Source organism: Girardinichthys multiradiatus, chromosome 7, assembly GCF_021462225.1.
Source record: "Girardinichthys multiradiatus isolate DD_20200921_A chromosome 7, DD_fGirMul_XY1, whole genome shotgun sequence".
Taxonomy (NCBI): Eukaryota; Metazoa; Chordata; class Actinopteri; order Cyprinodontiformes; family Goodeidae; genus Girardinichthys; species Girardinichthys multiradiatus.
In genome coordinates this window covers 47,345,546-47,357,292 of record NC_061800.1, presented here as the reverse complement: position 1 = coordinate 47,357,292, position 11,747 = coordinate 47,345,546, and the positions used below count along the sequence as shown (strand labels likewise).

Genomic DNA, 11,747 nt, shown 5'->3' with positions numbered 1-11,747 from the left:
GCACGTTTCCTTTCTGATTCAGTTGTCAATATTACATGGTCCGGTCCGGACCTGGATATCCCTGCTAAATTTTACTAAACAGTAAGTTAAATATTCTTCCATCTCTTGTTGCTCTTTTCTGCATCTGCTTCTGAAGGGAGAACAGCTGTGATCGGATGTGTTTATTGGACCTGATGGGAGTGGATTTGTCTCCACGTATTTCAAGTAAACTGCCTCATGAATCCAGTGCAGAGAAAAGCAGAAAGTGTGTGCAGAACAGGTGCAAAACATGGAGCAGTTTGCACTGCTTTGTGAATTCACTCCTGGGTCTGATGCTCTGTTTGTATAACTTTGGTCTTCACCTGGACCACTGATATGAATATTATTCAGTTTGTGCAAATAAACAATGGAAAAAAAAAAAGCCTAAAAGACAAATTTCAGAGTCTTTGTTCATTTTCCAAACCAAAAGGTTTCCCTCAACCATTATAATGCAGAGGACACTGAGGGCTGGTGATGGCTTGAACATTTGATTAAAATAGGAATAAATCTAGGAGTTAATACATTTAATAAAGCACTAATGCCATAATAAATACTAGTAATATTTTTATACCGGATGTAAATCGAGTAATACTGCTTATTCCACTACTTTATTAGTATTTTTTTAAACATTTCCAACTCTTAACTATTAAATGAACACAATCATGTTAGATTAATTTTTTATTCCTAATCTTGCTTTATCTTTTCATCACAGCATGCAGAGCCGTTTTAATGGCTCTCAAGTCTGATGAGGTTCGGTGTAAAAGCGTCTAGTGATATATCTTCTGGCCTGGAGTCTGATTTCATGGTCTGCTGAGTTAAAAGCAGCACGGGAGCCCCAGGGAGGCTGTCAGACAAGTGTTTGAGCTCCTCATTTTATCAGCGACTGACCTGAGACAACCTTCCACTGGTGAAATCACTCTGAACAGCCTAAAAACAGGACCAGCACTTTGACACCATGGTGGCTCCGTTCGTCGTCTCTTTGGTCTTGATTTCTTGCCAACTCCTCTTACAAACACGCTCTGGCCTCGGGCCAGACTCTCTGAAACGTGTCCCCGAATGACCTTTTTATCCAACACAGCTCCAGCTCATCCCAGACCAGAAGGGGTTCCCACTGGTTGGGAGGACCATGTCCTCAACCCCCCCTCCTTATGTCCTTAAATTGACTCCCTGCAGAGGGTTCACACGCACAGGGGTCTGCATCAGACCGGCTGCACTCAGGCCAGAAATCAAGTTATACAGCATGCATACGACCTTATACAGTCAAGCTTCACCTAGTACAATAAAATAGAACAAAATAGGCCTTTACTTGTCCCTCTTTATGGAAATTCAGATTCTGCAGAAGCAAACAGTGAACAAAAGCAGCCTGCATCCAATAGTCAGTAGGAGGAGGTATGCTTAAACCAAAAATGTAAATGGACTGAACTTATATAGGGCTTTTTCCAGTCATACAGACCACTTAAAGCACTTTACACTAGAAGCTGGGGAACAATCGTCTGTATAAGATGGGGAAGATTTGAGGGGGAGGGGGAGAAGGGGGGGGGAGAGAGCCGGGTTCGATCCCACCAAAAGGACTTGCGTTCTAAAGCACCTTTTTTTTGTTAACTTTTTTGGCCACAAATAAAGCATAATATGGTTGCTTATTGTGCATTGTAGACCGTTTTCAAGTATTTTAAGCTACAATTTAGTGCTTCATAAGTGCTATCATAGAGCTGTAAACTGCTAAAACAATGTAATCTAAATGTGATTTCTATTTTACACTCAATTAGTTAACCTGGCAGGAGACATTGTTCTGTAAATAACATTAACTCTTGCGTGTATATCAAAAAGAGTAACTAAAGCCCACTTGGGCACAATGATCTTGGCATTATAAAAAATTCTGCATTGAGGACCCAGTATTATCAAATGGGAAATTTGAGCATAAAGCACAGTAAATCTTATGCCTTGTTAATTTAAGTTGTCAAAGTAGTTTTGACACCAGAACAGCAGGTGCATGACCTTCAGATAAACCCTTTGTTCTAAGTTTTATGACCAGTCCACTTAAGGTTGTTGACACTTCATTACTGTTTGAAGTACAAGACTTTCAAGGTGTAATGGGCCCCAATGAATGTGCATTTATTGCACATGGATATCTCAATTTATTCATGATGTAGAGTATACTGCAACCTATTAGCATGTATGGACCTACTGAATATATAGTTGTTTTCCCTTTAATATGGTTACCTTCACATAAGCATGCTAGAGCACATTACAGTCACTATCAGCAAATATCTAAACAAAGAGGTCAATAAGCTGAGTAATTTTCATTTGTTATTATTTATTTAAAAACGTGTTACGTATATACACACACACATCCTTTATATAAATGAACATATATACACACATTAACATCGTATATATAAATGAACATGTATACACACATTAACATCGTATATATAAATGAACATGTATACACACATTAACATCGTATATATAAATGAACATATATACACACATTAACATCGTATATATAAATGAACATATATACACACATTAACATCGTATATATAAATGAACATATATACACACATTAACATCATATATATAAATGAACATATATACACACATTAACATCGTATATATAAGTACACACCTTTTTGTGCTTTCAACTCCTGCATAAACAGCCTTCTTTTTGGGTGACCTAAATCGACCAGTGAGCAGTCGTTCCTGATGTCGTGCAGCATACAAAATCCGGTCTTTATCATTTTGCTCCAATTTATGCCAAAGACCCACAATGGTGTTGGCCTGCTGGTTGGTAAGAGTTAGGCCTTTTTCCTTTCGTAGCTCCACCAAGTACTCCGCAAGCACATCAACACGATCCATTCCTGCCCTACTGTGTTCATCCACGGCCTATGGAGAAATATTGCATTAAGTTTTAAATATCTCAAAAAGTTGAAACATCCTTAATTTTTAAAGCACACTGATATTTAACTTACAACTTGCTCTGAAGATGTAGTTTGCCCAGGTAACCCCGACGAAACAGTGGACTGGACCACAGCAGAGGACGCAGGCTGGAGCCCCGGCAGGTGTGGGGACTCAGCAGTGGGTGGAGTAGGCTGAGGTATAGGGTGGTAGTCAGGAAGCACTGAGATCACATTGGATGTGTCCAGAAGTAAATCTGCAAGTGAAACCTCAATACTCTCAAGTTCCTCAAAGCCCTCATCGGCCTCTACTGGCTGTTGTACTTCTATTTGCTCCAGCAATGCATCTGCCTCCTCAGAATCTGGTGCCATATCCTGCAGTGGTTCATTATTCTGCCTCAGCAGGTACTGCACTCCTATCAGTTCACCTGAAAATGCACAACCAATTTTGGATTACAAAAAAAAGAAAACAGCAGAGAATTAAATACAGGACAATGAGCATAAAACATACAGTATTGAATACCTGTGTATTTTGCAGGTGGTGTAAAAGAGGGAACCAGCTTTTTGCCGAAAACCCTCTCATAATCGGTGTTCACACTATGAACCAGTTCGCCAGAGTAGATGCGCAAACCAGAGGTTTCTGTCTCTACAGCAGCAGTTGCCCTGTTGTGGTTCCAGCAATGTAGCCCTTCCAAAAGGTAGATCTGGAAGTTAAGGGAGTTGGCACTGTTTCCTGGAATGAATACCAAACATTAGAAAGGGAAAAAGTACAGTATTTGTTGTAACTTAAGCAGCAATATTAAATTGCATGTACCTGGAATGAACCGGTTTAAGTGGCAGTGGAAAGACTCCAAAGATGTTGAACCTCTGGCACAGCGCAGGGTCTGCAGCTGGACTCCTCCCTTAATGATGGTGCCAGTTTGTGTGTACAGCGCTACATCGGGTGGGTCCTGAATGCACTTCACATGCCTTTTCTGCACAAACCAGATGTGCTGCATTCGGATGGGGTCCAGAAGAGGAACACCAAGCGAATCCTTTCCCCTGTCACTGATGAGTTCACCGATGAGCTGATCCAACAGCTGGATGGTTTGCTCTTCTCCACGCGTCCTCCTCCTGCAGTGCTGCTTCAACTCTTCCTTCGTAATTTGCCGATCTAGTTGCTTCTCAGTCAGAGCTGTCCAGCCCTAACCCTAGCCAGACACCAGTGGAGGCAAAAGACCTCAGTCTAGAGAACCACTCGTTATCATCCATAGCCTTGTGGCTTTTGGAGTTTTGTTTAGACATTTTCTGTAATGACAGATAAGCAATTTTATTCATATTGCATTATAAACTCATCACAGCAAGTACCCAAAAGGGTGGATTACAAAGACATGTATGCAACACAATATAAAACACCTATTCATACTAACAGCCAGGGCTTGATATCAGCACTGAAATAAAATAAAAATAAACACATATCCTTATAGATTCTATGGTGTTTCCCTATAAAATAAATAATGTTATTTTTACTCTTGGATGAACATGGTAGCAACACATGCTAAGTTGTATTTGTTGAGATGGTAAAGCATTACATTTGTTTTAGATTGCATTAATATGAACCTGACAGATTGTCAACTGGACTGCTTTAGCCAACTACGGACAACTTTAGCGGCAACAAACAGGCTAATTATATCGTATATAATAAAAATAACAGAATATTCAACAATGCATGCAAAAGTCTTACCCAAACCGACGACAGAGCACCAACAATGAGCTCTGGTCATCAAGTTGCCGGTACCGGGTAGGCGGGACATTTAAGATTCTGCTCCCCCCAGCGATTGGCCGCCCAAAAGATTGAAGCGTTCCAGTGATTGGCTAACACAAAGATTGATTTCGCCCTGCGATTGGCCGTCCAAATATTGACTAGTCTCGGTGATAGGCTATTCAATTATTGACCAGGTCACTGTCACCTCTAAATGTCACAAAATAAAGTTCAAAAATGTGATATACAGTAACAGAAAATTATTGTGGCTATTTTCATGATCAATATAAAGACAGTAAACCTGCCCGCAGTAAATATCTATGAACAGTATCTTATTTCAGTTATTTGATTTCTAGTGTACAGCTGTGTTTCTGGTGGCATATCACTGCCGAGCGAACGAGAAAGAGGTCTCTGCTCGCAGGCACATCCGGTCGGCATCACATGGCTACATATGATTGGTTAAAGTCCCTGTCCTCTGTGATTGGCCGTCAGAAGAGGAAGGACTATAATGCGTTCCATTTGTACTCAGAAGTCGGAATTTTCGTACTACTTTTCAGTGTTTATAAGACGCGATGTTTCAACGTTGTTTATATGCACGAAATACCACGTAGAACAGTGTTATTGCTGTAAGATTGCTGTTACAGTTGCTAGCAATACGAACAAAAACAAGCAAGAAACTGGATTTGACGTAAACCCCGATTTCCCAGTTCCGAAGTTAATGGAACGCAGCACAAGCAGTGGTAGTGGGGAAATAATTATCTGTGCATGTTGGGTGTAGCACAGCTTATCATTTTCTTAGCTCGACATTCAATTAAAATATTCCAGTAACTTACATTGCCGCCGCTGTCTGCAGGCAGCCTGTAGTTGTCAACGTGACGTAAGCTAACGCTAGCTGATTAGCATGTCTCTCTCTCTTGTCAGTTAATGTCCAGAACATTCAGTGACAAAACGCTGCCAGGCAGGTGGTTGCCTTGTTATGAGCGCCCTGGCTAATGAAGCTGAACCATCTTCATAAAACCAGTTACTACTCATTTTGGCACTGGGTAGCTATGTCCTGCTGGAACAGGAAACCAGTATCTCCATGACGTCTGTCAACAGACAGAAGCATGAAGTACTGAACCTGACAGAGATTAAAAGCTCTTCTCTGATCAATCTTTCTGTCTTGTTAAGTCTAATTTTCTAAGATATGGAGTTTTGATTTCCATGAGTTGTAAGGTGTAATCAGTGGCAGAACTATTCAACTATTCAGCTAATTTACTTACTGTAAAGTACCAATGTCACACTGTAAAATAAAATAAAAACCAAGAATGTAAGTATTGAGCATGAAATAAAAATACTCATTGCACAGTAAAATGTTCACTGTCATTATGAAACCATTATATCATGGTTTTATATTGTTAGGAATAACCTTTATTAATATGCTCATAGCTGTTTTTCCCATTTATACAATAGTGAAATAAAATATAAGCTCTAATGTTTCCCTTTTGTTAGAATAGGATAAGAATTCTCATCGACACACATTACAAGGAGAAATGGCCCAAGGATTGTCATACATGACTTGAAGCTGGGGCACTGGGGGCACATAGTGGAGCATCCGGTATAACTGGTTTGATTAGAAACCTACAGCACACTTAGATTAAGTATGGACACCTGCTACTACACAATCTAACAGATAGACACCACAATGGGGTCCAAAGACCGGTGGAGCTCCAAGGCGTCTGACCGCCAACAGGGTGCGGTAGCTTTGGACAATATTAATAAGACTGCTGCATCATTGTGTATGTTGCATTTTACTGCTGTAGATGTTTGAGCTCATAGTATCGCTTTCCTTAGAGAACCATGTGTCTCTACAAAGCCAACTTCTTATGAACTTGGGGAACATCTTGTTCATTCAAGAGAGTGACACATTTATTTGAAGTACAAGCAGGAATTTTCTCAAACCATAAAGGAACACCTTATCTTTCAGTCACAAACATTCAAAATCAAAACATCTGAAGATACATGTATATATGATTATTTTATTGCCTGTGACACTTTTCCCACAAATCCAGACACTGAAAAGAAACATCTATATATTGAAGGAATTGGGCAGTAATTGACATGATGACAGGATAAAAGACGTGAAAATATTTTGATGTTAAATTTTGTAAGTCCAAAGTCGCCCGGAAATGACGTCTAAGGGGAAGTCTCCGGTCATTCATTGTGTGAGCATCAATTGACAACATGTCATCTCAAGGCTCTTCACAACAGTCAGGTTCATACATTCCAATTAATCGTAACCATTGAACAGTTCAGTCAGATTCAGTTATTTATTCAAATTGGATTAAAAGTTTTTCTATCTAATGAAACCCAGCAGATTGCATCCAGTCAGTGACTTGCAGCATTCACTCCTCCTGGATGAACATGTAGAGACAGTGGACAGTCACTGGTGTTGACTTTGCAGCAATCCCTCATACTGAGCATGCATGTAGCGACAGTGGAGAGGAAAAACTCCCTTTTAACAGGAAGAAACCTCCAGCAGAACCAGAACCAGGCTCAATGTGAGCGGCAATCTGCCACGACCCACTGGGGGTTTGAGAGAACAGAGCAGAGACACAAAGAGAACAAAGAAGCACTGATCCAGGAGTACTTTCTATGGGAAGGAAAAGTAAATGTTAATGGATGTAGCTCCTTTAGTCGTTTCACCTAGAAAGAAAGAACAGATAAACTCTGAGACAGTTTTCAAAGTTAGAATCTGAAAGAGAGCACATAGAGTTAGTTACAGTAGAAGCTCAGTCAGTAGCCATGTCTAGGAGAGAGAAAGGGTTAAACACTAAAAGACAGGGTCATGTGGATCATCTGTAGAAGGTGAGCATTAAGTTGTTGCCAGCAGAAGCTTGGATGATGCCCCTCCCCAGAAAGGTGTCACAGGTAGACACAGAGTCAGGCCAGGTGTAGCTTCTAGGAAGAGAAAAGAGAGAATAAAGTTAAAAACTGAAATAACAGCAAATAATGCAAAATAAGAGAATAGTATGGGAAAGTAGCAGAGAGGGTCAAAGTGGTCATTATGTCCTCCAGCAGTCTAAGCCTATAGCAGCATAACTACAGAGATAGCTCAGGATAACCTAAGCCACTCTAACTATAAGCTTTATCAAAAAGGAAAGTTTTAAGCCTAGCCTTAAAAGTAGACAGGGTGTCTGCCTCACGGACTAAAACTGGGAGCTGGTTCCACAGGAGAGGAGCCTGATAACTAAAGGATCTGCCTCCCATTCTACTTCTAGAGACTCTAGGAACCACCAGTAAACCTGCAGTCTGAGAACGAAGTGCTCTGTTAGGAACATATGGAACAATCAAATCTCTGATGTATGATGGAGCTAGATCATTAAGGGCTTTATATGTGAGGAGGAGAATTTTAAATTCTATTCTGGATTTAACAGGGAGTCAATGAAGGGAAGCTAAAATAGGAGAAATATGATCTCTCTTTTTAATTTTCATCAGAACTCTTGCTGCAGCATTTTGAATCAGCTGAAGGCTTTTAACTGCATTTTGTGGACATCCTGATAGTAATTCATTACAATAGTCCAGCCTTGAAGTAACAAATGCATGAACTAGTTTTTCAGCGTCACTCCTGGACAGGATATTTCTAATTCTGGCAATGTTCCGGAGATGAAAGAAGGAAATCCTAGAAACCTGTTTAATATGGGATTTAAATGACATGTCCTGGTCAAAAATAACACCAAGGTTTTTTACTTTATTATTGGAGGTCAATTTAATGCCATTCAGGTTAAGTGATTGACTAAGCAGTTTCTTTTTTAAAGACTCTGGTCCAAAGACGACAACTTCTGTCTTGTCTGAATTTAGAAGCAGAAAATTTAAAGTCATCCAAGTTTTTATGTCTTCAAGACATGCTTGTAGTCTATCTAACTGGTTGGGTTCATCAGGATTTATGGATAAGTAAAGCTGAGTATCATCAGCGTAACAGAGAAAATTTATCCTATGCTGCCTGATAATTTGACTTATTGGAAGCATATATATATATATATATATATATATATATATATATAGTAAAGAGAATTGGCCCAAGTACTGAACCCTGTGGTACTCCACAATTAACCCTGGAGTTTAAAGATGATTTATCATTTACATGAACAAACTGGAATCTGTCAGACAGATAAGATTTAAACCAGCCTAGCGCTGTTCCCCTGATCCCTACAGCATATTCCAGCCTTTCTAAGAGAATATTATGGTCGACTGGATCAAATGCAGCACCGAGATCTAACAGAACCAGAACAGACACAAGTCCATTATCTGAGGCCATAAGAATATCATTAGTGACTTTCAGCAGAGCTGTTTCAGTGCTATGATGAGCTCTGAAACCTGACTGAAACTCTTCAAACAGGTCATTGCTGTATAAATGTTCACACATTTGATTAGCAACAATTTTCTCAAGAATTTTAGATAAGAATGGAAGATTGGATATAGGTCTGTAATTTTTCAAGTCATCTCGATCAAGCGAAGGTTTCTTAAGTAAAGGTTTAATTACAGCTACCTTAAAAGCCTGTGGTTCTGATCCATTTACTAAAGATAGATTATTCATATCTAAAATGGGGCTGGTAATCAGAGGGAACACTTCCTTAAATAATTTGGTTGGGATTGGGTCTAACATACAAGTTGAAGGTTAAGATGAAGCTAATATTTCTGATAACTCAGGAAGCTCCACTGGATCAGAACAGTCCAAACACAGATCAGGTTCTGCAGTTATTTCCAATGTTGTCTCACTTGCTGAGGATGAAGTAATCATCTTTAGGAGTATGTCAAAGATTTTAATTTTAATAGAATCAATTTTATTTAAGAAGAATCCCATAAAGTCATGACTGCTGAGAGCTAAGGGAATGGATGGCTCAACAGAGCTATGACTCTGTGTAAGTTTAGCAACTGTACTAAAGAGAAACCTAGGATTATTCTTGTTCTCTTCTATTCATGATGAGAAATAAACTGTTCTAGCTTGGTGAAGTGTCTTTTATACAACAGTAGGCTATTTTTCCAGATTAAGTAGGAATCCTCTAGGTGTGTAGAGCGCCATTTTTGTTTTCTAATATTGTTTTAAAGTACGTGGCTTTGAATTAAACCAGGGAACCAGCCTCCTATGAATAATAATCTTCTTTTCAAGGGGGCTGCATTGTCTAATACACCACGCAATGATGAAGTAACACTATGAACAAGAGAATCAATTTGTGAAGGGGCAGAAACAAAATTATTGCCCTCCACTGTGTTTTTCAGTGATAATGAGAAAATTAAAAGTGGAACAGATTCTTTAAAGGTTGTTACAGTATTGTCTGATAATGATCTACTATAATGACATTTTCTCTCAGGTGTGGAGTACTCGGTTAAATTAAACTCAAAGGTTATTAAGAAATGGTCAGTGTAAAAGAGGTGATGGAAATGATCCAAACTTGTGACCTCTGAAGGACTGTATAAGGCAACTGATTTAATTCCTCAATCTCCCCAGGTTGTCCGGCCAGAACAGATGAGAGAAGACCTCAGTTACACTCCTGCCACTCTTTATTCTGTTTACCATGAGGTTTATGTTTATGATGAAGTCTATGGTTTCTACAAAAAAACAGCACATAAATGACAATAAGTGGTCAAATAGGTTATATGACCACAATGAAATAAAACCAAGATGGTGTAAAGAGTTATTAAATGACTTGGCCTATAAATAAATAGCATGCTAGAAAGAAATACTGAACTTTGGTAAATTCTTACCAAATATAGAAAATTTCCAGCGTCCCTTAACGCACCATTGGATAAGACGAAACTACGTGAATTGTAGAATTCCGATGGTCTTTAACTGCACCGCTGGTATTTTAGGAAACGGCAATGAAAAAGCTAACTAAGAAACAATTAAGAATAACAGCAATATCACAACGATAGTTATTGTAATAAGGAATATTCCGTCTACAGCCCAGAATTAAACAGTTAAAACAACTATAAAGAAGATTATTTCAATTGAGAATTGGACACTTTTTAGTAACTAGCCAAATAATTAAAGAGGCAAACTTACAGTCTCATGGACGCATAAACATTGATGATACAAAAACATGAGTGTCCCAATAAAATAGTAATCCACTGAGGAGAAAAGAAACAATAATTCTGGCAACTATTTGAGGATAATAGTCAGACTGAAAGAGTGAACTCCGAGCTACTAAGCGGAGTACCTTTGTAGCGAGGCGAAAAAAACTATTATGGGATGGTGATGCGTTCAATGAGTCCGGAAACTAATAAATCAGGAAAACCTTGTTAACAGTCAGACAGGACAGGGTTTTGAGAAAATATTGTTATGTCTTTACACTCAATGCCATATGTCAGCACAAGGTCCAGAGAATGAAGACAAAGGTGGGTAGGTTTGTTAATGTTTTGAGCAAAGCCAATTGAGTCTAAGATAGCATTAAAGGCTATATTTAGGCTATCACTTTCAGTGTCAACATGAATGTTAAAATCCCCCATTATAATAACCTTATCTGTATTTAACACTAAATCAGATAAAAGGTCTGAAAACTGATCTAAAAATTAAGAGTAAGGGCCTGGTGGACGGTACAAAACAACAAACAGAAGTGGTTTTAGTGCTTTGCAATTTGGATGAGGAAAACTAAGGATTAAATATTCAAAAGAGTTGTAGCTATTGATTGGTCTGGGACTAATCAATAAATCGGACTGAAAGATGGTTGCTACTCCTCCTCCTCCTCGCCCAGTATTTCCAGGAATGTGGAAATTTAAATAATTAGTAGGAGTTGACTCATTTATAGTAACATAATCCTCTTGCTGCAGCCAGGTTTCTGTGAGACAAAATAAATCAATCTGATTGTCACACATCAGGTCACTAACTAGCAAAGTCTTTGAAGAGAGAGATCTTATGTTCAGTAAGCCACATTTAATTGTTTTATTTTTCTTTTCAGTCTGAGTTGTGTTTATTTTTATGAGATTTTCATGATTTCCTCCTTTTACATTATTTTTTAATCTATTCAATTTTGGCCGTGGGCGAGACACTGTCCTTGTATGTCCAAAAATGTACTTGGCAATAAAGCTTTTCTGATATTCTGATTCTGATTAAT

General features: G+C 38.8%; 1 protein-coding gene across 5 annotated transcripts; it reads right to left on the bottom strand.

The window, feature by feature from the left end:
- Window positions 1-2,533: 2,533 nt before the first annotated feature.
- Window positions 2,534-10,837, bottom strand: LOC124871598. Of its 5 annotated transcripts, none has more exons than XM_047371036.1 (5): window positions 10,700-10,837; window positions 3,730-4,202; window positions 3,427-3,648; window positions 2,991-3,343; window positions 2,534-2,904 (listed from the first exon to the last, which is right to left on the bottom strand). In XM_047371036.1, exons 2-5 carry the CDS (start codon window positions 3,911-3,913, stop codon window positions 2,548-2,550), a joined length of 1,116 nt encoding a protein of 371 aa, XP_047226992.1. In that variant the 5' UTR covers window positions 3,914-4,202; window positions 10,700-10,837; the 3' UTR covers window positions 2,534-2,547. The 5 variants fall into 5 exon arrangements, with proteins under 5 accessions (XP_047226992.1, XP_047226990.1, XP_047226991.1 ...); XM_047371034.1 differs by lacking the exon at window positions 10,700-10,837 and adding an exon at window positions 4,639-5,939; XM_047371035.1 differs by lacking the exon at window positions 10,700-10,837 and adding an exon at window positions 5,490-5,939 and having other exon boundaries at window positions 3,730-4,866.
- Between the last annotated feature and the right edge of the window lie 910 nt (window positions 10,838-11,747).

Excerpts from the sequence above, each read along its gene's own strand:
- LOC124871598 (XM_047371036.1), bottom strand. The coding sequence starts at position 3,913 with ATGCAGCACATCTGGTTTGTGCAGAAAAGGCATGTGAAGTGCATTCAG. Across the intron at positions 3,649-3,729 it reads CTTAAACCGGTTCATTCCAG|GAAACAGTGCCAACTCCCTT; the intron begins GTACATGCAATT and ends TATTCATTCCAG. Across the intron at positions 3,344-3,426 it reads ATACACAGGTATTCAATACT|GTGAACTGATAGGAGTGCAG; the intron begins GTATGTTTTATG and ends GTGCATTTTCAG.